Source organism: Sceloporus occidentalis, unplaced genomic scaffold, assembly GCF_023333645.1.
Source record: "Sceloporus occidentalis isolate IW3139 unplaced genomic scaffold, rSceOcc1.0.p SCAF_64, whole genome shotgun sequence".
Classification (NCBI taxonomy): domain Eukaryota; kingdom Metazoa; phylum Chordata; class Lepidosauria; order Squamata; family Phrynosomatidae; genus Sceloporus; species Sceloporus occidentalis.
This window is the reverse complement of record NW_028317044.1, coordinates 782,241-803,069: the sequence shown is the minus strand read 5'-3', so window position 1 is coordinate 803,069 and position 20,829 is coordinate 782,241. Positions and strand designations below refer to the sequence as shown.

Below are 20,829 nucleotides of genomic sequence, written 5' to 3'. Positions count from 1 at the left end.
CCTCCCCTTTCTCCTATATATATATATATACAGTATATATATATATAAGGAGAAAGAAAACACAAAAGAATAAAAATACACTATATATTAATATATAGAAGAAGGAAACGAAAAAAGTATATAAAATGTATATTATATATATATAGAGAGAGAGAGAGAGAGAAAAGAAAAAGTATATACAATGTATATAGTATTTATATATATATTTAAAATATAACAAATACTATTAAATATATGTAATGATATTAATATTAATTAGAACAAATGTATCAATGTCAAAATTAAGAGTAATAACATATATGTAAGATATAATATTAATATTAATTAAAACAAATATATCAATATTAATATTAATAGTAATAGTATGTATTATATTCATATTGCACATATTTATTGTGTTACATTCACTTCCTCCCAAAGCGGGATTCGAACTCGCGGATAGAAAAGAGAAAGCCCCGCCCCCTCCCTCCCTTAAACTCGGCGAACGGGAACGAGGGACGCGAACTCTCGCGAGAGCTTTCCCCTCAGGCGATCTCGCGTGGGCGGGGCCGGGCCTCACGCGTCCTCGGAGGCGATTGGCTGGCGGCGAGCGCCACGTCCATTGAGGAGGGAGCGAGGCGGGGGCGGGCGATGGGCGTGGCCTCGAGGCCCTGCGCCCGAAGAGCCAATGGGCGAGGCGGTGGGGGGCGTGGCCGTGCTTGTGCGCGTGCGCAGAGCGCGAGTCTCCTGCCGGGTCCGGCGGGGCGAGGAGGGCTGGGCTCAAGATGGCGGCGCCCGTCCTGCTCCGCGTCTCGGTGCCGCGCTGGGAGCGGGCGGCCCGCTACGCCGTCTGCCTGGCCGGCATCGTCCTCTCGCTCTACGCCTGGCACCTGGAGCGGCAGAAGGGCCGGGACCTCCACTACAGGGCCCTCTGCGACCTCAGCGAGCGCGTCAGGTGCTCCGCCGCCATCGCCGCCAGGTCAGGCTCAGGGCCTCGGGGAACTACAACTCCCAGAAGCCCTCAGCGATGAGTTGAATGAGGGTTGTTTCTGCACTGGACCCTGTTCAGTGCTGTGGGGTTGTGGGATTTGTAGTTCATTGCCGCTCCAGAGCGCTCTCTCTCTCTCTCTCTCTCTCTCTCTCTCTCTCTCTCTGAGACAGAGAAGGCTAAGGGCCTCACAAAACTACAACTCCCAGGATTCCTTTTTCTCTGGAGGGGGGCCTTTCCGCAGAGCCCAGGAGTTTGAAACCCAACAGCACCTGCGCTGTAGAAGCAAAGAAGTTCGGCAACGCTTTAGGTCCCTATGGACTCCTGGGATTTGTAGTTCCACAAGGTCTTTGTGGGCTTCTCTGGCAAAGAAGTGCCGGTGCCTCACCGAACTACAAATCCCAGGATCCTGCAGGATGGAGCCAAGTCAAAGTTGCCTTCTGTCATTCTGGGAGAGAGGGAGGGAAGGAGGGTGGCCCTGGGCTGGGAAGGCCTTTGGCCTGACGCTTGGACCTCTAGGTCCCATCAGCCACACCCAGCAAGGCCAACAGCCTAGCACTCTTGGAGCTGGAGTCCAACGTCACCTGGAAGGCCAAAGGTTCACCCACTTTCCTGCCGACGGAGTTCTTCCTTGAGGGCTCAGAACATCAAGCTAGGAGGAATAGCTAATACCCCAGAGGACAGGATCCAGATTCAAAATGACTTGAATAGACTAGAAAGCTGGGCCAAAGCTAACAAAATGAACTTCAACACGGAGAAATGTAAGGTATTGCACTTGGGGCGGAAAAATAAAATGCACAGATATAGGATGGGCGACACCTGGCTGAGCGAAACTACGTGTGAAAGGGATCTAGGAGTCCAAGTAGACCATAAGTTGAACATGAGTCAACAATGCGATGCGGCAGCTAAAAAGGCCAATGCTATTTTAGGCTGCATCAATAAAAGTATAGTGTCTAGATCAAGAGAAGTCATAGTGCCACTCTATTCTGCTTTGGTCGGGCTCCACCTGGAATATTGTGTCCAGTTCTGGGCGCCACAATTCAGAACGGACATTGAGAAACTGGAGCCATGTGTCCAAAGGTGAAATGTCTGAAAACCATGAAGCTCTATGAGGAGAGACTCAGGGAGCTGGGGATGTTTAGCCTTGAGAAGAGAAGGCTAAGAGGTGATATGAGAGCCCTGTTTAAGTATTTGAAAGGATGTCATATTGAGGAGGGAGCAAGCTTGTTTTCTGCTGCTCCAGAGAACAGGACCCAATGGAGCAATGGATGCAAGCTCCAGGAAAAGAGATTCCAGCTCAACATTAGGAGGAACTTCCAGAGAGTAAGGGCTGTTTGACAGTGGAACATACTCCTTCCTTGGAGTGTAGTGGAGTCTCCTTCCTTGGAGGCCTTTAAACAGAGGCTGGATGGCCCTCTGTCAATGGGGATGCTTTGATTGGGATTTCCTGCATGGCTGAATAAAGGGGTTGGACTGGATCAGGGCCCTTCTTGGGGTCTCTTCCAACTCTATGATTCTATGAAAGTGGGTATCTAACACAGAATAGTTGCCATCTGGAGTATTCATGCCTGTAGTGCCTCGGCAGACTGCAAATCCCAGACTTCCCTCCGAAGATGCGGCCATAGCGGTGTCCTCCTAGCTCTGCAGCTCTGTTGTGTGGAAGGACTCTTCCTTCAGTTTTCAAATGCAGCTTGAAAGCTAAGCTTTGCTGTATATCTGCTCATGTATAAGTCTAGACATTTAGCTCAAACAAACTGACCCAGAAAACCTGACTTGACTTATCAATGTAAGTATTTGTATCTTAACTCTTACTTATAAGAAGGAACCATCTCCTGGTGAAAAGCCAGAGTATGATACGTGAAGCACCGACCCTCTCTACTCAGAGTGCTATCTTAGAAAGTGGGGAGGGGAGAGATGCATGCGTCCTTTCAAATGTCATTGGACTGCAATTCCCAGCAGCGTGAGGAATGCTGGGAGTGGTAGTCCAGTGATACCTCAAGAGGAAATGGATTCCTCTCTCTCTCTTGTTGTAGACTAGCCTTCCAGGGTCCGTTTCCTTGCTTGTTGAAGGGCTCCTGATGCCAAGCCACTTGGGCCTGGGAGATAAGCTGGAAACGTGGGGGGCTGCGTATGCCAGGAATGTGGAGTGGGCCTGGATGCTCTGTCAGGAGGAGAGGGTGCGGCTGCGCGCATGAGGAGGGAAGGAGGGAAGAATGGGGTGAGGCTGCATTTCCTACTGTGGGCGTGATTTGGACCGATCGGCGTTTGGCACCGTCCCATGGCTTTGGGGGTGAAATCTCCAGCTTTGATAAGTTACTTTGTGGGGGCTGCAACTCCCAGAATCCCCTTCCTTGAGCCAGTCTAGACTGCTTAGACTCACAGTCACCAAGACGCAACGTTTCAGTGAGTTCAGAAGTAGCTGGAGGCTGACAGTGCAAGCTTCTTGGAAGGAGCTGAAGGGCGACTTGGTAGAAGCCAAAAGCCTTGCATAGGGATCGGGATGGTAGGGTTCCTCATTGAATATTTTCTGGGCATCACAAAAGCAGGTGGTGAACAAGCGAGGCAGACATTTCCCCTGTGGTTTGGGTGCTGGCATCTGGGCTGGCATGAGGTTAAGTCAAGTGCGGTCTTCGTGTCACCATTGCCTTCCCTTTTGAACCCTTGGAGACGCATGTTTCCCTCCCATAGAGGTCCTAAGAATGAATGTCACTTTTCATGTTGGGAAGGAGCCCCTCAGGTGAAGGGGGAAGCTGAGCATAGCTGTGCTGGAAATGGCAAAGAAGCAGGTTCCCTGACGCTGTCCGCTTTGTAACTGGTGTCTTCTTCTTTTTCCATCGGACTTCGCCTTCAACTTACCTCTGCTTCCTGGTGGCCAGCGATTCAGCCAATCCGGTTTCCCTCTCCCAAGAGTCCAAGCTTCCAAAGCCCTCCTGGCCTGGTACAATCTGCAGCTACTTCAAGCATGGGTTGAATAAGAAGAATACTGGGGGCGAGGCATTTGAGGTTGCTATACACACAAGGCGTCTTCATCCTAAGACCTCTGGGGAGGCCTTATCTATGTGAAAGGCTTTCCTCAGAACGTTGCCTCTGTGCGAAAAGCTTTCGTCAGAGCGTCAGCTGTTTGGGTGGCTGGTTGCCTAAAGTTTGGACTGTTCCCATTCATCATTCTGATGCAGTGATTAGGAAACTATTTCTGCTGGGCTTGTGAGAGGGGTTTATTGTTCCCCAGAGTTCAGAAAGGAGCCATTCTCGCTCGGAAAACAAACAGCAAACAAATCTGGCTTGGTAGTGGTAGGATGCAGGGCAGTGCCAGTTTATGTGTGGCATATGCATTGATGGAACCACAGTTCAAAAAGGACATTGAGAAACTGGAGCCATGTGTCCAAAGGAGGAGGACTAAAATGGTGAAGGGCCTGGAAACCATGAAGCCCTATGAGGAAAGACTCAGGGAGCTGGGATTGTTTATCCTGGAGAAGAGAAGGCTAAGAGGTGTTTAAATACTTGAAGGGGTGCCACATTGAGGAGGGAGCAAACTTGTTTTCTGCTGCTCCAGAGAACAGGACCCAATGGAGCAATGGATGCAAGCTCCAGGAAAAGAGATTCCAGCTCAACATTAGGGGGAACCTCCTGAGAGTAAGGGCTGTTCAACAGTGGAACACACTCCTTCTTCGGAGATTGTAATGTAGTCTCCTTCCTTGGAGATCTTTAAACAGAGGCTGGATGGCCATCTGTCAATGGGGATGTTTTGATTGGGATTTCCTGCATGGCAGAATGGGGTTGGACTGGATCAGGGCCCTTGGGGTCTCTTCCAACTCTACAATTCTATGATTCATTTCTGTTGAACCTGAAAGGAGATCCTTCCCGCTTCTTCTGTTGAGTACATCTTTCATTTGACATCTGGAAACCTTCCTCTCTTCTCCACGTCTTAAGAGCTACATCAGGAGGTGGGTGTGTTGCCGCTGGACTCAGATTTCCATCATCCTTGAGTTGCAGTCCAGTTACAGCTCGCCTCCATAACCTGGTATTTCATTGCTCCTGTAACACTTGGAACAACGCTGGCTGGTCAGTTTTGTTGTTAGTTGTCCTGGGTTGGTTTCAGCGTATGGTGGCTCTGAATGAGAGGCCTCCCCGTCACCTTGTTATCAACAGCCCTGCTCAGGTCTTGCAAACTCAGGGCGGCTATGGCTTCCTTGTCGGAGTCCACCGTCATGAAATGCAGTCTTCCCCTTTGCCTCTTGCCTTTTACTTTACCAGTCATTATAATCTTTTCCACTGAGTCACCTTCTCTCATGATATATCCAAAGTACAGCTAACTCTCTGTTCAGTCATTTTGGCTTCCAGGAAGAATTCAGGCTCGATAGGCTGATCTTTTGTGGTGTCCACTGTATCCATAGGACTCTCCTCCAGCTTTCCTCTTGAGCTCCAGAGCCACTTGAGAGGCACTAAGACCTCTCTCTGCTTTTGAGTGCCTCTTAATCTGAGTGCAGGGAGTGGAGCTTTGAGCACCGAAAATCCCGTTTCTGAACCAGTTAGATGGGGTTTTCGAAAAACATTAGTGGTTTTTAAGATGTCCCCCACCCCAAATTGTCCACAAGCTGCAAAAGCAACCTCATGTGGTCTATGGGCCATGCTTTGCCTGCCCTTGCAGGTAGACAAGGAGTAGCTCAATCCTCTGGAAATTTCAGTGGTGTTTGGTACAATGAACCAGAGTATCCTTGTCCATCCTAAAGACGAAGAAGCTTTATCTGGGTGTATGCTTTTGTGAACCATTTCGTCAGGTGTGTGGGATGAAGTGGACTGAGGTCTGTGAAAGCTTGTACCAAATAAAACTGGTTTGTATTTAAGAGGCTACCTTGGTCACCTGTGGTCTAGACTGCTATACTCTGCCGTATCCCTTGGCTATCGTATGGAGGATTTAGCTTATGCAAAACGCAGTTGTCTGCTTGGTCAGACAAACAGAGCATGCAACACTAATACTGTACCAGCTCCATTGGTTGCCAGGTTGAATCCAAAGTCCTGGAGATGCCTACAAAGCCCAGCCTAAACAGTCTGGGCCCGGGTTATACGAAGGACTGACCACGCTGTGCAATAACCTGCCTGGGTTTGTAGTTGTTCAAGATATGATGTTGTGCACCTTTAAAGCTCTTGGGACTTGGGTGCCTTCGGGACCACTTTTCCTTCTCTCAATAAGTCTGCAGGGCAGATTGGCCCAAAATGATTTCCGAGGCAAGTCTGCAATGGGGACGAAGTTAGGAGGAGGCATTGCCAGAGACCAGTTTGGGTGGTGAATGAGGCAAATTAGCAACTCCCTGTGCTAATGCCCAGATCTTGACTGTCTTGTAAGAAATGGATTATCTGTGTGGGAGACACACAAAGCAGCCTGTATCCTCCCTTCTGTGTTTGAAGCAGGGGAAAGGCCCTTGGGGGCATTGTTGAGGGCATGCCTTCTTAATGCACACAAAGCCTTCCTTGGTTGGCACAGAGGTGGATTCAGAAATTAAACCACAAGGCTGTGGTTGCATTGTGCCTAAACTGCTGGGAGAATTGAGGTCAGCAAAGTGGCTAAATCTAGCTGGGTGTTTGTTTCTTGTGCAATCTGCCTCTTTAACAAGTTTGGGCCTGCAAAAAAGAGACCAAGGACCTGGTAAACCTTGCTTGCTTGCTCACCCTAGGAGAGTCATCTGGCCCCAGTTTCATGATGCAGGGATACCTCTCTTAATAAAGTCGAGATGTTCTTGGGCATGGCCTTTCTAACAGAAAACATGGCACCAGCACCCTTAGCTCCAGGGTAGAGATGTGGTTGGAGCAGTTGCCTTTCCCATGCGCCCTTCAGATCGTAGGCCACAGAGGCCCACAGCCAAACGTTTGGGGAATGCGGGCAACAGGAGCAGCAATGGAGGGTGGCCATTTTCAGCAGCACCCTTTTCCAGGGCGGCTAGTCCAGTCCCATGTCTTGCCCCCCGCAAAGGCCTTAACTTTAGTCACTCTCTGCCTCAGCCCCATTGAAAACTAAAGCCAGGGTGGGACTTGGATTAGCAGTGCAAGTCTGGGCCGACTGGTTTCGACAACTGATGGCTTTGGGAAGAGAGAGTGCGATGGGGAATCCGGAGGTATGATTGCACATATTAACTGTTTTATTGCTCTTTGAACAAGTGGAAGCTGTTGACTCCTGGTCCAGACCCTTCATGGCTCAGCGGAAGAGGAACTATGCAGCCTGCCTTGGACAAGGACCAATGGATTCAAGTGACAGGAAAAGAGATTCCACTTAAAAGAGATTAGGAAGAATGCCCTGACAGTCAAAGCTGTTTGACAGTGGAATTCGCTGCCTCCGAGAGCGGTGGAGTCTCCTCCTCTGGAGGTTTCTAAACAGAGGCTGGATGGCTTTCTATCACAGGGAGGGCTTTGTGTCTTCCTGCAAGGCAGCATGGAGCTGGACTGGATGGGTCTCTTCCATCTCTATGATCCTGTGATTCAGTGTATCAAGGGTCTTTGAGGACCAGAGAAGTACCTTTCTGAGTGAGTTTCCTTCAGACAGCTCACACTATAGTACTCTGTTTTGAAATCTGTGCTGCCTTGAATCCCATGCTGGGAAAAAGGGGGTGAGGGATGCTGAGAATTGCAGTCGGGCGTCACCCAAAAGACTGCACAGTTCCTATTATCCTATTTGAACTTTGGTTAATGTTTCAGTAATGCAAACATCCGTCTGTATCTATTGAAGTTCTTTCTAAGGTCTCTGAGGAAAGGGTAATATATATAAATGCTGGCTAGGTGATTCTGGCAGTTTCAGTTGCAAACAGGTAACTTTGCTCTGGCAAAGGTTGGGTGAGATGTGGAAGAAAGGAGAAGTCACAGAACTGGTTATCTAATGGACTTTTGAATATCCCACCTTGTCGGCTCGATCCACCTTCATTCACATTATTGTCATTCCAGTGACGGAGGCATATACATGTCTTTATAAATAAAATCCATAAAATGGTTCATTTTGATGGGAACCTAGACATCTCAAGGCATTTTGCTCTTTTTCTCCCTTGCAGATGGGGCCGTGGGTTTGGCCTGTTGGGTTCCATTTTTGGAAAAGACAGTGCAATAAACCAACCGAACAGCGTCTTCGGCCTTGTCTTCTACATACTACAGATGTTGCTTGGTAAGTATCATTTTACACCTGTGACTGTTGTGCATCGTGTGCTTTGCTGGCTCCCCTTCGTAGTAACGTTACAACAACTCCTTGCTCTATCTGTATGTAGTGAAGCGACCCAGTTCTATATCCTGCAGATTGAAGACCCTAAGTCCTATACTGAATTCCAGCCAGGATCTACAAATCCTCAAGCAGACCTCTTGAATTTGAAGTCGAAGGCTTTCATGGCTGGCATTCATAGTTTTTTGTGGGTTTGGGGGCTATGTGGCCATGTTTATTGCTGACGTTTCACCAGCAGCATCTGTGGCTTTGCCATCTTCAGAGGATGCTTAAAGCCTACCAGTTCCCAGGCATTCAAAATACATGGGCTGGGTGGGGTCACCCATGTGCAGAGGTTTGGGAGAATATCCATGTTGAAGAAGTAATGCTCCACATCATCCTCTTTATAATGGAAACCCCCTCCTCAAAACCTTACTTCCACCTCAAAACCCACCTTTTCTGTCAAGCTTTGAGTTCCTCCCTTGGTTGCCAAAAGCAAGGAGCAATTTCCTCCAGGGAGCCAGATTGGAAAGTTTCTGTAGCGGAAAGGAATTGGTCTTTTTGTTTTTGACTTTGGGCAGTGGCTATGCAGAACTACTCAGGATGCTACCTTTGGTGGGATTTCTTACAGGTCGGAGTATACATAGCCGTCTTTGCTCATGTCCACCCTCCCTTACTGCCTTTGCCTCGCTCCCATCCTCCCACTCCATCTGGTCTGCTCTCCTTCCCTTTCCAGCTTCAGGTGCTAAATTCCTGGGGGCAGGGGGCTTGCATGTGCTAAAAAATTCCATGTATAGCTTTGGTGTGCTGTATTGAATAGTTATGCAGAAGGCTTGTCCATCTTCTCCACGGTGAGAGCATGTGCGCTTCCCTACCGGAGTCCCGAAACATCCATTGCAATGTTCTGGTAAAAGACCAGAATCTTTTAATGCAGATCTTACCCAATTTGGGAAGGGAGCAGGCACACAGTTACAGCAGGATTGCCAAGAGTAGGATCTCATCTTAAAAGGCTTAAAACGGAAAGGGGCGAGACTAACCAGCTTTGCCTTCCTCACCCTCTAGGTATGACGGCAAGTGCGGTGGCGGCGCTGGTCCTCATGACGTCCTCCATCGTCTCCGTAATAGGATCCTTGTACCTGGCCTACATCCTGTACTTTGTGCTGAAGGAATTCTGCATTGTCTGTGTTCTCACATACTTGCTGAACTTCGTTCTCTTAATCGTCAACTACAAACGACTAGTTTACTTGAATGAGGCGTGGAAGAGGCAGCTCCTGCCCAAACAGGACTAACCTCCCTCGGAGACTTTTGAACTGACGGTCCGAAGGACCCCCCAGCATCCATTTAACTTTATTTTCACAGGAAAAGGAAATTTAAGTTTTTTTAAAACAAACAAACAAAATCTTCATATCAAAATCCCTTTTTCCCCTTGAGATTCATTGACTGCTCCAACTACAATGAATGGCAACAACAGCAACCCTTAGGTCTGCTTAGAAGTTTGTTGCCCCAAGAGAGGATCCTGGGAAGCCCTGGCATGATCGGAGACAAGCTGTGAAGGAATCCTGCGCTGCAAACTTGCCATCTTCTTTCTGTGCTCCTGGCGTTTTGAGTTCGCCAACGAAAGGCTTTGGAGGCCTCCTGTCTTCTGTGTGTGTAAATTCAGTTTTGGGGGCCGGGGAGATCATGGTAACTGTGTGCTAGACTTTATAGGTACTGTGCGAAAACCTTGCCGTGTTTACATTGTGTGTATTTTTTAGCTGCGGGATCCGAACCTCCCTGTAGGCGCAACTGGGAGACTCATCCCACCAAAAAGGGGACGACCGCACGTCTCTTGTGAGGAATAAAAAACACCGTGAAGCTCGTGGTGAGCCCCGGTCCCTTGAGAGGAGGCTGAGCGACTTGAAGAACCCTTCGTCTTTTTGGTTGTTGTTGTAAAAAGGATTATTTTTGAGTGTCTCCGGAGAGCCCAGATGCAACGAGGGATCGATGAGCGGAAGTTCCTGTTTGCTTTCTTTCTTAACACACGTGAAGGAAACGGGATTAGAGGTGACATCTTTGGTGGGTCAGAACTTTTCTGGATTCCTGTGCGCAGCCATTGGAAAGGTTGATGTGACGGTTAGGAAACATGTACAGAGTGGAGGTTGGCAAGGTGGGGGGGGGGGGGGTTAAATGGACACGAACCGGCTGGCCGCACTCCGAACCCATGTTAGGCTGCCAAGTTGTTGATATCAGTTTGAGTTCAGGGCTGCTGGGTAGAATGACACTGGATCCCAGACACCCGCTGGCAAAGTGATGCGCAGGAGAAGCAAGCCATACCTCCACTGTATGTATGGTCTTTGCATGCGTTGCCCTCCCAAATGAAGGGGGATTTTCCTCCTCTGTGCACCCTTCTGGACCCCTTTCCCTTTGCTTTGGTGCGGCACTTGCAGGAAGACTTCGCCATGGATGATGCCTGTAGAGGTGGAGCAGTTATGGGGTCTCTCTTGCAGGCATTGGGGTGAAGTTGAGGGTGGCTGCCCCATTCTCTCTCCTTGCCCCAAAAGGGAGGGCAGGGCAGGGCATTAGGCCAACGAAAGGGATGCAGTCGTGGTTCTTTGCGAAACGATGTCCATGAGGAAACGGCAGGTCACTCCGTTTTCCCCGTCCTCCTCTTCGCCCAGTTTTCCGTTCCCTGTCATCCCAAAAACGCAGTGTTTGGTTTTTTGTTTTCAAAGAAGTGCCTTCTGTCTTACAAACCAAATAATGCGGGGGGTGTTTGGAAACGGCAGGCAGAAAAGGTTCTTGTGCGACAGTCCCCCAAACGGCTTCACCCAGTGAATTTGGTTTGGGGCGGAAGGTGGCCCCGTTGCCCTGGGAACATGTCTTTGCAAGGCAGCGAGGGCTTCAGCGGTTTGGGGTCTGGCTCAGCAAGGCTGGTATCTTTGGGTCCAGGCCTTGTGTCTTGACAGATGGCACAGGGCACTAGTATTTATTAGAGGGTGCCACGTGGGCTGGGCTTTGGCATCGCAGCATCCGTTGCAGGGAATCCCGTGGCCCATCTCTCAGGTGGCACAGGATGGTGAAATCTCTCTTGTTCGCTCTTGAATGTATCTCATCCACACTGGGAGGAAGAGACACACAAACACACTAACCAAAAGCCCCATCTGTGTGCGTCCCCCCCAAAAAAAGCGTCTAGATGCCAAAATGTGAGTCCTGTGGGGGTTTTCTTTTTGCGTCATGGGTGCTTGGCTTTATCTCTTGCCTTCATATCTGACAGGACCTTCCTCCTAACCGATTCTGTTCAGTCCGTCTCTTAACTGTTTCCCTCCTTGTAAGTCTGTGTGAGAGGTCCTTGTTTCCGTGTGTTTCGTTTGTCCTTTTGGTTGCGAAGATTGACACTGAGGTATTAACACAATTCTCTTGTGTTCGCATTTAAAAAAGTGTGGCTTGTATTAGCAACAGTATTTAAGAAACACTTGCCAAAATGGACAGTCCAGCAACCGGGGTGTGAACACAAGAGGAGGAAAACCTGTATTACAACCTGTATTGTTTTTTAATATATCAATATATATACATACATGTATGTATGTATGTATGTATGTATAAAAAGGAGCCCCTAAACTTGCCTGTTGTCTTTGTCTGAAACCTTTTCCAACTACATCTGGGTGCAGTTAAAGCTTGTCTTGGTTTTTGTCCTTAGAAAGGTTGGGTGGAGGTGGGATTGGCAACGTTTAGGGGGAGAAAATGCCCTGCAACTGTTAACATGGGGTTTGTTTTGTCTGCCTTGGAGGCCAAGGCGAGAGGTTTTGCTGGTCAGGGACTTGAATCCCTGGTTTAAGAGATGGGATCATCATCATCCAAAGGGGGGAAAGAGATTGGTTTTGGGGCTGCGGCTTTTCCGCTCCCTGTTTTTTGGGGTTAAGGTCTCCTCCAAAATTCCCTCTCCGAAGAGCTAGATAAGCTTCATTGCTTACCTTGAAGCACCTGTCGTTGTCCGAAGAGCTTGGGGAGGTTTCTTATTTCGGACTGCAACAACCACGTGGTCCTCTTTTTTTCTTTGCACTTGAACGTTGTGGATATCGTGGTCCAGAAAAACCCAAGATTTTCTTTTCTCAAACTGTGATAAAAGCTCAGGTTATTGAATTGTGCCGGAGGCAAGGTTAATCCTCGCTTCCTCTCTTCTTCCCCAAGACAGTAGTGGCTTGAAATAGTTCGATTCCCCTGTATACCAAGTGTTTTGCTTGGCCGCTTTGGTGGTTTGGCGGAGGTCTTTGTATCTGTCAGAGATACTGCTGCATTAAAAGGGGGAAATGTTAGCGCTGGGGCAAAGTGTGTGTAGAGAGACTCCCACGAAATGGGCTTCAGAAGATCTTTAGTCTGAAGAAAGAAAAAGTATTGTTACCATTAAAACCAAGTCTGTATTACGCATGGTCTCCGTTTTCGGTGTGTGTTCTGTCTCGTCTGTCTGACCTGACCAAAACAAAACAAAAGCGATTGGGTTTCCCCCCTTTTCTTTCTTATAAGGTGTTTCGAACCCCATCCCCATCTGCGCCTAAGAATTGGGAACCATTCCATATCTTTTTCTGTCCTGACCATAAGACTCTGCTACATTCTGAGGCCGAAGTGTCCAGTTTTGCTCACGGGAATTTCAAAACCAACAAAACAAAACAAAAAACAACGATGTAAATAATGTAAGAATGTTTATTCGTTGCACATAAGTTTTTTTGGTATAAAAATAAATGTAGAAATTACCTGTGGACCTCTTTGCCGTGTGCTTTGTAACTTTAACTCTGCTGGGAGCCAGCTTTCCTTAAGAGATCCTTCAGTTCCGGATTCGTTGGCTGGAAAACATGACGGTTGCTGGGAGCCAGTTGGGCTTTAAAAATGCAAAAGGTTGATACGAAATGTATAGGGCATCCTTCGAGAGACTGAGCTGTGACTTTGAAGGCAGGCCTAGGTCCAAATGTTGATTCTTGCAATGCATCTCTCTGTCTCTCTCTCTGGTTTACTATGCACAGCAAGGCTGGCATCCGTTTAGTGGCATATGCAAGCGTAAGTTAATCTTAAACCTACCAGTAAGGCTGAACACTTTCTCCTGTCTCTCTTTGCAAACCATTACCAAAAATAAATGGATCAAGTTGTCCATACAAGACTCTGGATCCTTTGGTTCTAAGTGCATAGTTATGGCACATTCATCACCAGCTGGATTCTGTGCCTGAAATGTGTTTGGTTCTTGCTGGAGGGGCAGTAAACCCACCCCAGGTTTTTAAAGGAGCTGAACTCCATTCCTAAATAGTTCCTTTAAATCCACCCAAAGCCTGGCATGGATTCTCTGCCTCCATCTTCCTCCGGTTCTTGTGCGTCTGAGGCAAGAAGTCAATCTCTATTTGTATTCTTTGGTCGATTGCTCTCTCAAACCAGGATTTCCTCTGTAAACGCTTCGTAATCTCCGCAGCGTTTCAGAGGAAGAATGGGAGCCAGCTAAGACCGCTTGAGTTGCTGAGCGGAAGGCAGGCAGACGTCGTCGTATTTGGGCGGCGTGAGACACAAGGATTCGTTGGCCAACTTCCAATATCTCTCCTTCAGCAGAAAGGCAGCCGATTTGGGTTGCCGTTGGCGGGTGAAAATCCCTTTCTTGTTGCCCAAAACGCGGGTTGTCCCTGGAAGCAAAGCATGTATCAAACTCTCCTTTGAAACGAAAGACTGTAAAATATGCTTACATTGAAAACTGACCTGTTTGGCAAGTCAAAACCCAACAGAAACCGTACCTTGGTTTGTCATAAAGTCTGCAAAGTTCCAGATGAGTTCCCCAATGACATACTCCTTCCGCTTTTGGTCCAAGACGGCGTGATATTCCTTCAGGACGGCAGACTGGTATTCCTCGGAAAACATGAGAGGGGGGTCCTGTGGGGGGAAAGAAGACCAACTTCAGGAACAGAATGGCAAAACCCATTATCCAGATCTGTCCCATGTCAGTGGGACTGCAAATCCTTTCCAAGTTTTGGCTTGGATAGGGGTGTCCAAGGCTGGAAAAATGGGGACCCCTTTCGTATTCACATCGATAGTTATCCTACTACAGTGAAATGGACTTCCTCGGAGGGTTGGTGGTCTCTCCTTGGTTGGAAGTGTTGAGATCCCCACCTTTTCAGAGGGGCTAGATTAGACGTTCTTGGTGTCCCAACTCTGTGACTCCTTGACTCCACATTCTCGCCCTCTCCCTTCCAGGATCCAGTTGGACTTACCGTATGGAGACCAGCAATGGTGTCGGCTCCATATTCGCTCTGGATGATGGGCTTCTGGTGGGTTTTATACCAGTTGTCAAACTGGGAGTTGAGCTGCAGCTGGATGACTTCCAGGTGACCCGGATCGTGGTACCAGGACAGGTAGCTGTTCACGCAGATGACGTCCACGTATGGGGCCTGGAGACACAGGAGATCTTGGGATGATAAGGCATGTGCTCACACATACATATTGTTATTAGACATGTTGTTCAGTAGTAATATCTGTGTATAGACAGAACATGTTGGAAACATTCAAGAAAGAACACAGGGCAACACTGTTAAGAAGCCGAGACCAAAAGGAAAAGCGCGCTTACCCCTTGGTCGCGGTTGTACTTGGCGTTCGAGACGTATGTGACGGGCCGCGTCGGGTCCAGGGACTTGGTGTGGGCGATCACTGTCCTGCAGGTGTTATAAGTGTTAAAAACTGTGTTTCTTGCACAGCCAAAGGCATTCATCCAAGTGGGATTCCTCCCTCCAAGTGCTTGTCGAAGATGTGGGGACCCTACTTGTTCCTCTCCCTTCCAAAATGCATTACTAAAGGGGCATCATCTGCATGGCTCCCATTTTGAAACCAAACATAATTAATTGCAGGTTATATACAGTAACTGCAGGTTAAAGCACATTGGATAGCTCTTCGGATTGCAAGCCATCCGTTCTCAACCCACACAAAATCCTCTACCCCGGTTGAGACATCCAGACTCGGGTGCGAATCTTCCCCACTCGTGGCCCAAACTCACTTGAAGTATTGGCCGGCCGGGGCAAGCTCCGAGGCCGGTTCGTTGGCCACTGACCACATCACCACCGAGGGCCGGTTCTTGTCCCGGCGGATCAGCTCCTCCATCACGGCGAGGTGGCGTTGGAGACTTTTGTTCCCAAAGTTTGCGCTGGGAAAAGAGGAGGGATGTGACAGCTGTAAAATGAGTGTTGCACGGTGACTTCTGTGTCAGGAGGGTTTAAATCCCAACTTTAAAGGAGGTGTGTCTGTGTTGTGTGTTTTCAAGCCGTTTCTGACTTATGGCGACCCTAAGGCAACCCTATCCTGGGGTTTCCTTGGGCAGATTTATTCAGAGGACGTGTGCCATGACCTTACCCTGAGGCTGAGAGAGAGTGACCTGCCCAGAACTACCCAGTGTGTTTCCATGGCCAAGCCAGGATTTGAACCCTGCTCCCCGGAGTCATAGTGCAACCCTCAAACCTCTCTGCCATCTGCAAAATAGGTTCCGAACCTTGGCTGCAGTTCAGCATAAAACCCAGAGTAGATTCCTGGGCCAGATCACCGGGTTAATTCTCCATCTCATCACCCACCTGTCTTTCATGCCAACCGCGGGGCACTCATCGATCACCACGATGCCATAGGCGTCGCAGAGGTCCATGATCTCCTCGGCGTAAGGATAGTGGCTGGTGCGGAAGGAGTTGGCCCCCAACCAGCGCAAGAGGTTGAAGTCCTTCACCACTAAGGCCCAGTCCAGCCCCTTGCCACGGATCTGCGAAAAGCGAGCCACACATAAGACCTCCATGCGAGGGAGCAAGACTGGTGGGAACTATGAAGCTTTGGATGGAGATACTGTTCGACTGCAATTCCCAGCATGCCTCACCATTGGCTGAACCACCTGTAATGGGCATCGTTCTTCAGAGCCCAGGTGGGAAATCTATAGCCCTCTAGGTCTTGGTTTTACAGGAGGTCACCGTGGAAGGTGGACAAATTATTTTAATGCAATTTAAATCATAGAGAGCCCGAACATCTGGGTGAGGAAAATGCTGCACTGGCACCCCCTGATGGCAAGGTCTTAAAATGGCACCCATGGCCAACCCACTCACGTCGGCGTCTTCATGTTTGTTGACCCCATGGAAGTAAAATGGCTTCCCGTTGATGAGGAACTGGTTTGAGGTGACGCGGATGGTCCGGAAACCCACCGTCTGGGTATAGCTGTCTTCGGAGATGGTGCCATCCACTTCGACAGAGAGCGCAACCTGAAGGGCAAGAAAGATCCCCCTTGGAGTCAATTTTTCCAGAATGGGCCTCCTTGGCATCCATTGTGGGTCAACTCACGTTTGTTTTTGTGTGGCTTCAAGTTGTTTCCAACCTATGGCAACCCTAAGGCCAATCTATCACGGGATTTTGTTGGCAAGTTTCATCAGAGGGGGTTTGCTATGGCCATCCTCTGAGGCTTCGGGAGAGCAGAGGGGTGTATGGCATAGTGGTTTGAGTATTGGTCTATGACTCTAGAGATCAAAGTTCAATTCCCAGCTTGTCCATGGAAACCACTGGGTGACCATGGGCAAGTCAGACACTCTCAGGCTAAGAGGATGGCAATGGCAAACCCCCTCTGGACAAATCTTGCCAAGAAAACCCCACAATAGATTCACCTTAGGGTCTCCATAAGTCTGAAATGACCGGAAAGCACACAACAACATAAACAACAAGAACAAGAGAGGTACATGTTACCTTCAAGTAGTAAAGGTACCCGGGGCGTTCGTGCATCAGATACGGCCACCAAAGGATCGGATTGGGCACTTTGAGTTCGCCAGCTGATCCGTTCCCCGTTGCCACCACCTTGCCATCTCCGTCATGTAAAGTCAGGCTCACAGAGTAGCGTGGGCTTCCTTGGACTGACACCAAATATTGCAGCAAACCTGTCCCAAAAGAAGCAAAGCTGGGGAGGGAGCAAAGATTTTCTACTGATATGGCAAACTTTCCTTTCTCTTATCACAGGAGTTGTGAGCACCTTCTAAGGAGTTCAAAGAGACATGCTCAGTTCTGGGTATCACAGCTTGAGAAGGATATCAGCAAGCTGGAATGGGTGACCAAGATAGTCAAAAGTCTGGAAACCAAGTGTTATGATTGAACTCAAAGTGCCCAAAGCTTGGAGAAGATGAAGATGTTTAGCTTGGAGATGTGAAGATGGAGAGGTGACATGAGAACTTACGGGGAGAAGTTACAGTCCAAAGATCTTAGGAAACTGGGCATGTTTAACTTGGAGAAGAGAAGACGGAGAGGTGACATGAGAGCTTTTTGGAGAAGAGATGATGGAGAGGTGACACAAGAGCTTTTTGGGGGAGGTTATAGTCCAAAGAATGTAGAAAACTGGGCATGCTTAGGTTGGAGAAGAGAAGATGGAGATGTTTAGTTTGGAGAAGAGAAGACAGAGAGGTGACACAAGAGCTTTTGGGGGCGAAGTTAATAGTCCAAAGAACTTAGAAAACTGGTCATGTTTAGCTGGAAGAAGAAAAGATGGAGAGGTGACATGGCAACCATCTTTAAATATTAGAGGAAACAGAGCAAACTCTTTTACTGCTGCTCCGGAGACTAGGGCTGACTGTACTTTGTGGGGATTGTCCTCTACAAAAGTCCATGTCTGTCCCCCCAAATCCGCTCTGCCTTAACTCCTCCATCACTTACCAATGTTTCCGATCAAGTCGGTGGTCACCGTGATGTCATCAATATAGGCGGATGGAGTTGTGTAAAGTAGGACCGGCCGATGGATCCCAGCATAGTTGAAGAAGTCGAATTTTGTGTTTTGGACAAAGTAGCCTTTGGGATACCTGAAACAACACCAAAAAACAAAACATGGGAATGAGAGGAATTCCAGAAGTGGAGGACACGGCTTGGAAATAATGCATGACAAAAGTCGTATTGTTAAGTATTTCATATCCCTATTTGTTTTATAGGCCCAGTATCTGATTTCTGCAGATGAGACAGGGTTTGGATGGCTGACATGCAATGTTGGATAGTATTGGACTGTGCATGTACTGCAATTCTTGCAAGGACTATCAGTCTTTGCAAGACCTTCTTTGCCTAAGGGGAATGTCCTGGAAACTTTGGCCAAGGGCTACTGTGTCCTTCCAGTCCATGAACTCACAGGGACTCGTCCGGCATGTACTGGATGGTCCCCGGAGGCAGCGTGTTTGGCGTCAGGGTGTTGTTGATGGCAATGGTGATGCGGCACGGCTCTCCGGGGGCGTCCGCAAGGAGGTGGCCGATCTCGACTTCGAAGGGAAGATGGCCGCCCTCGTGCTCGGTGACCTGGACGCCGTTGACCCACTGCAAGGGAAGGAAATGGAGGCGTGATCTATGGGAGTCTCTTTGCTTGTCGAAGCGTCCCTCCCAGATAACAAAGGGTTAAAAGGCAGCGGTGGGATTCGAACCCACACCATCGGAATGACAGGTTCAGAATTCGAGTTCACATCCGAACCATCATCAATCTATGGAGAGAGTAAAAACATTGGTCCTATGGTTTCTCCGCCCGACATACTCACCACAATGGAGTAGTAATGTGCGCTGCCGATCCGAAGCACCACCCGAGTTCGAGTCTCTGTCTGAAGCCACCGGATGGGCGGCAGGACCTCCTTTTCATACCAAACCCAGCCGACGTAGCGCCTCAAGTTTGGGTCTTGGGTGATTTCGTTGAAGCTGGCAGGCACCGGCATATCCATCACCGGCCCTGACTTGGAAGCATTAAAAGAGGCCATTAGGACGGAGCCATTTTCTTTCACGTGCGACACATTATGCCCCCCCCCAAAGGTTGCCAACTATGTTCTCATTTTCTGCCCCTCTGCATTTAACAACTGCCGGTGTGCGGAAACTTTGAGAGCGGCGTTTATCCTAGCGCTAGGGATTAAACTTTTACGTGTTGCGTTTTGCTTTTCTGGAATCCCAAAACCGAAAAGAGTCCAAAATCCAATGCTTTCAAGGCTGACATGGCGCCCGGAAGTTTCCTGTTTCCTGACTCAAAGGCATGTGAGTCTCATTTCGGCTTTCCAGCTTTTGCAACGAAGCCTTGTTTCCTTCGCTGGCAACCATTGCAGAAGCCTTTGAGTCAGGCGTTTCCAAAACCTTCCTTTACTTCCCTTTTTGGTTGCAGCTGAACTGGAAGTTTGCACCCAAAAGATCCTCTTGCATCTGAGGAAGGAGGCTCAAGCCTTCGAAAACTCATGCTGCCAACTCCTTCTTTCCTGTTAGTCCCCAACGGTTCCAAGCCAGGTGTTTTGGACTGCAGCTCCCAGAAGCCCCCAACAGTCAGGACTTCTGAGGGCCGAAGTCCAAAAGATCTGTAGGAGCAAAGGTTGGGAGCCATGGTCAGCACCAAGATCCCATTTGCAGAGTGAACAACAAGAAGGATGACAGGTCCCAGCATCCTTTCCCCAGAATACTCTGGGCTATATAGTCCCCCTAACTAAGGCACTTTTCTCCCAGAAGCATGCCTATCTATCTATCTATCTATCTATCTATCTATCTATCTATCATCTATCTATGCTGAGTTGCAATCCTCATGCAGCCAACTCCTTCCTTTCTGTTAGTCTCCAAGGTGCTACAAGATTGAAGAAGGAGGACTGCAGGACCCAGCATCCTCACCCCTAAGGATTCTGGGCTATGTAGTCCCCCCACAAAGCACTCCTCCTCCCTCCCCATCCTCCTGGATCTTTCTTGCCTGTGTTTTTGCAGACTGGAGGCATTTCAAGATGGGTTTGGAGAGGGAGGGGTCTCTCACCTGCCGGAGGGGTTGCAGGTACCATCGTCCTGCAAAGCCAGCGTCCCTCTGCTCCGACCAGTCTGCCCTGAAGCCCCAGAGGCCCCCCAAGTCCTTGACTTCCCTGGAAGGGGACTCTTTGGGGGAGAGCAGCCCTCCAGCCCTGCAGAGCCCAAGCCAGAGGGAGCCCAGCAGCACCAGCCTCCTTGCCAGCCATGCCCATGCCATGCTGGGATCCCTGCTTTGCAAGAGAGGAAGAGAGGCTGCAAATTTAGCAAGCAGCTGGTGGACAGCTGACTCCCAGCAGCCCCTGCGCGTTGTCACGTGCTTCCTCCCCTTCCAAGCAAGGGCAGCCATCTTCCTTGAGGGCAATGCCAGGAGTTGCTTGCTTTGCAGAAGCTGCAGGAAAAGGGCAGGTTGCAGTTTCTACGCTGCAGAAATGTTCATAATGACTGATGCACTTGGACAGCATTTGGAGTGCTGTGGCTCCATCCCAGGGAATCCTATTGGGATGTGTAGTTTTGCACAAGGTCTCTTTAGCCTTCTGAGTGCCCAAGAGGCTTTGCAAAGTCAAGCTGCGCTGCAGAAACAATCCAGTTTGATACCCCTTTAGCTGCCGTGGCTCCATACTATAGGATTTGTAGTCTGGTGAGGCACTGGCCCTTTTGGACAAAGAAGCCGAAAGACCTTGCAAAGCTCTTTGCGATGGCATGCAGCTGCGGCACTTAAAAGTGGCGTCAAACTGCATTATATCTCTAGTCTAGGCTGCATCTGCACTGAGAAGAGTTTTCCCCCTCCATCAAAGGACTGCTAGATCCTTTTCCCCAGGTCTTTTCCATCCTATACCTCAGCCTTTCATTTTTCTATCTAGGTGCAGAACCCTACGTTTCTTGAAACCTCATACTGAATTCCAGCCCTATAACCCCTGCTTTTCTCTCCTAAGCAGCAAGAAGGCAACGTATA

At 48.9% G+C, this 20,829-nt stretch overlaps 2 protein-coding genes across 2 annotated transcripts; one reads left to right on the top strand and one right to left on the bottom strand.

Moving 5' to 3' along the window:
- Positions 1–741: 741 nt before the first annotated feature.
- Positions 742–12,876, top strand: LOC149287041 (vitamin K epoxide reductase complex subunit 1-like protein 1). Its single transcript, XM_089493497.1, has 3 exons — positions 742–958; positions 8,002–8,111; positions 9,204–12,876. The coding sequence occupies exons 1-3, from the start codon at positions 765–767 to the stop codon at positions 9,428–9,430; spliced, it is 531 nt and encodes a 176-aa protein (XP_089349623.1). The 5' UTR covers positions 742–764; the 3' UTR covers positions 9,431–12,876.
- LOC149287040 (beta-glucuronidase-like) lies at positions 12,805–20,133 on the bottom strand. Its single transcript, XM_089493496.1, has 12 exons — positions 19,888–20,133; positions 18,656–18,844; positions 18,259–18,440; positions 17,799–17,941; positions 16,845–17,032; positions 16,217–16,369; positions 15,704–15,882; positions 15,136–15,282; positions 14,713–14,797; positions 14,360–14,536; positions 13,886–14,021; positions 12,805–13,777 (listed from the first exon to the last, which is right to left on the bottom strand). Exons 1-12 carry the CDS (start codon positions 20,092–20,094, stop codon positions 13,599–13,601), a joined length of 1,965 nt encoding a protein of 654 aa, XP_089349622.1. The 5' UTR covers positions 20,095–20,133; the 3' UTR covers positions 12,805–13,598.
- Between the last annotated feature and the right edge of the window lie 696 nt (positions 20,134–20,829).

Bases quoted from the DNA above. Each gene is read 5' to 3' on its own strand.
- LOC149287041 (XM_089493497.1), top strand. From the start codon at position 765: ATGGCGGCGCCCGTCCTGCTCCGCGTCTCGGTGCCGCGCTGGGAGCGG. The intron at 959-8,001 runs GTCAGGCTCAGG...TCTCCCTTGCAG, and splicing joins TCCGCCGCCATCGCCGCCAG to ATGGGGCCGTGGGTTTGGCC. The intron at 8,112-9,203 runs GTAAGTATCATT...CTCACCCTCTAG, and splicing joins CATACTACAGATGTTGCTTG to GTATGACGGCAAGTGCGGTG.
- LOC149287040 (XM_089493496.1), bottom strand. From the start codon at position 20,094: ATGGCATGGGCATGGCTGGCAAGGAGGCTGGTGCTGCTGGGCTCCCTC. The intron at 15,283-15,703 runs GTGGGTGATGAG...CTCTTTTCCCAG, and splicing joins GCGGTTGGCATGAAAGACAG to CGCAAACTTTGGGAACAAAA. The intron at 14,537-14,712 runs GTAAGCGCGCTT...CTGTGTCTCCAG, and splicing joins AGTACAACCGCGACCAAGGG to GCCCCATACGTGGACGTCAT.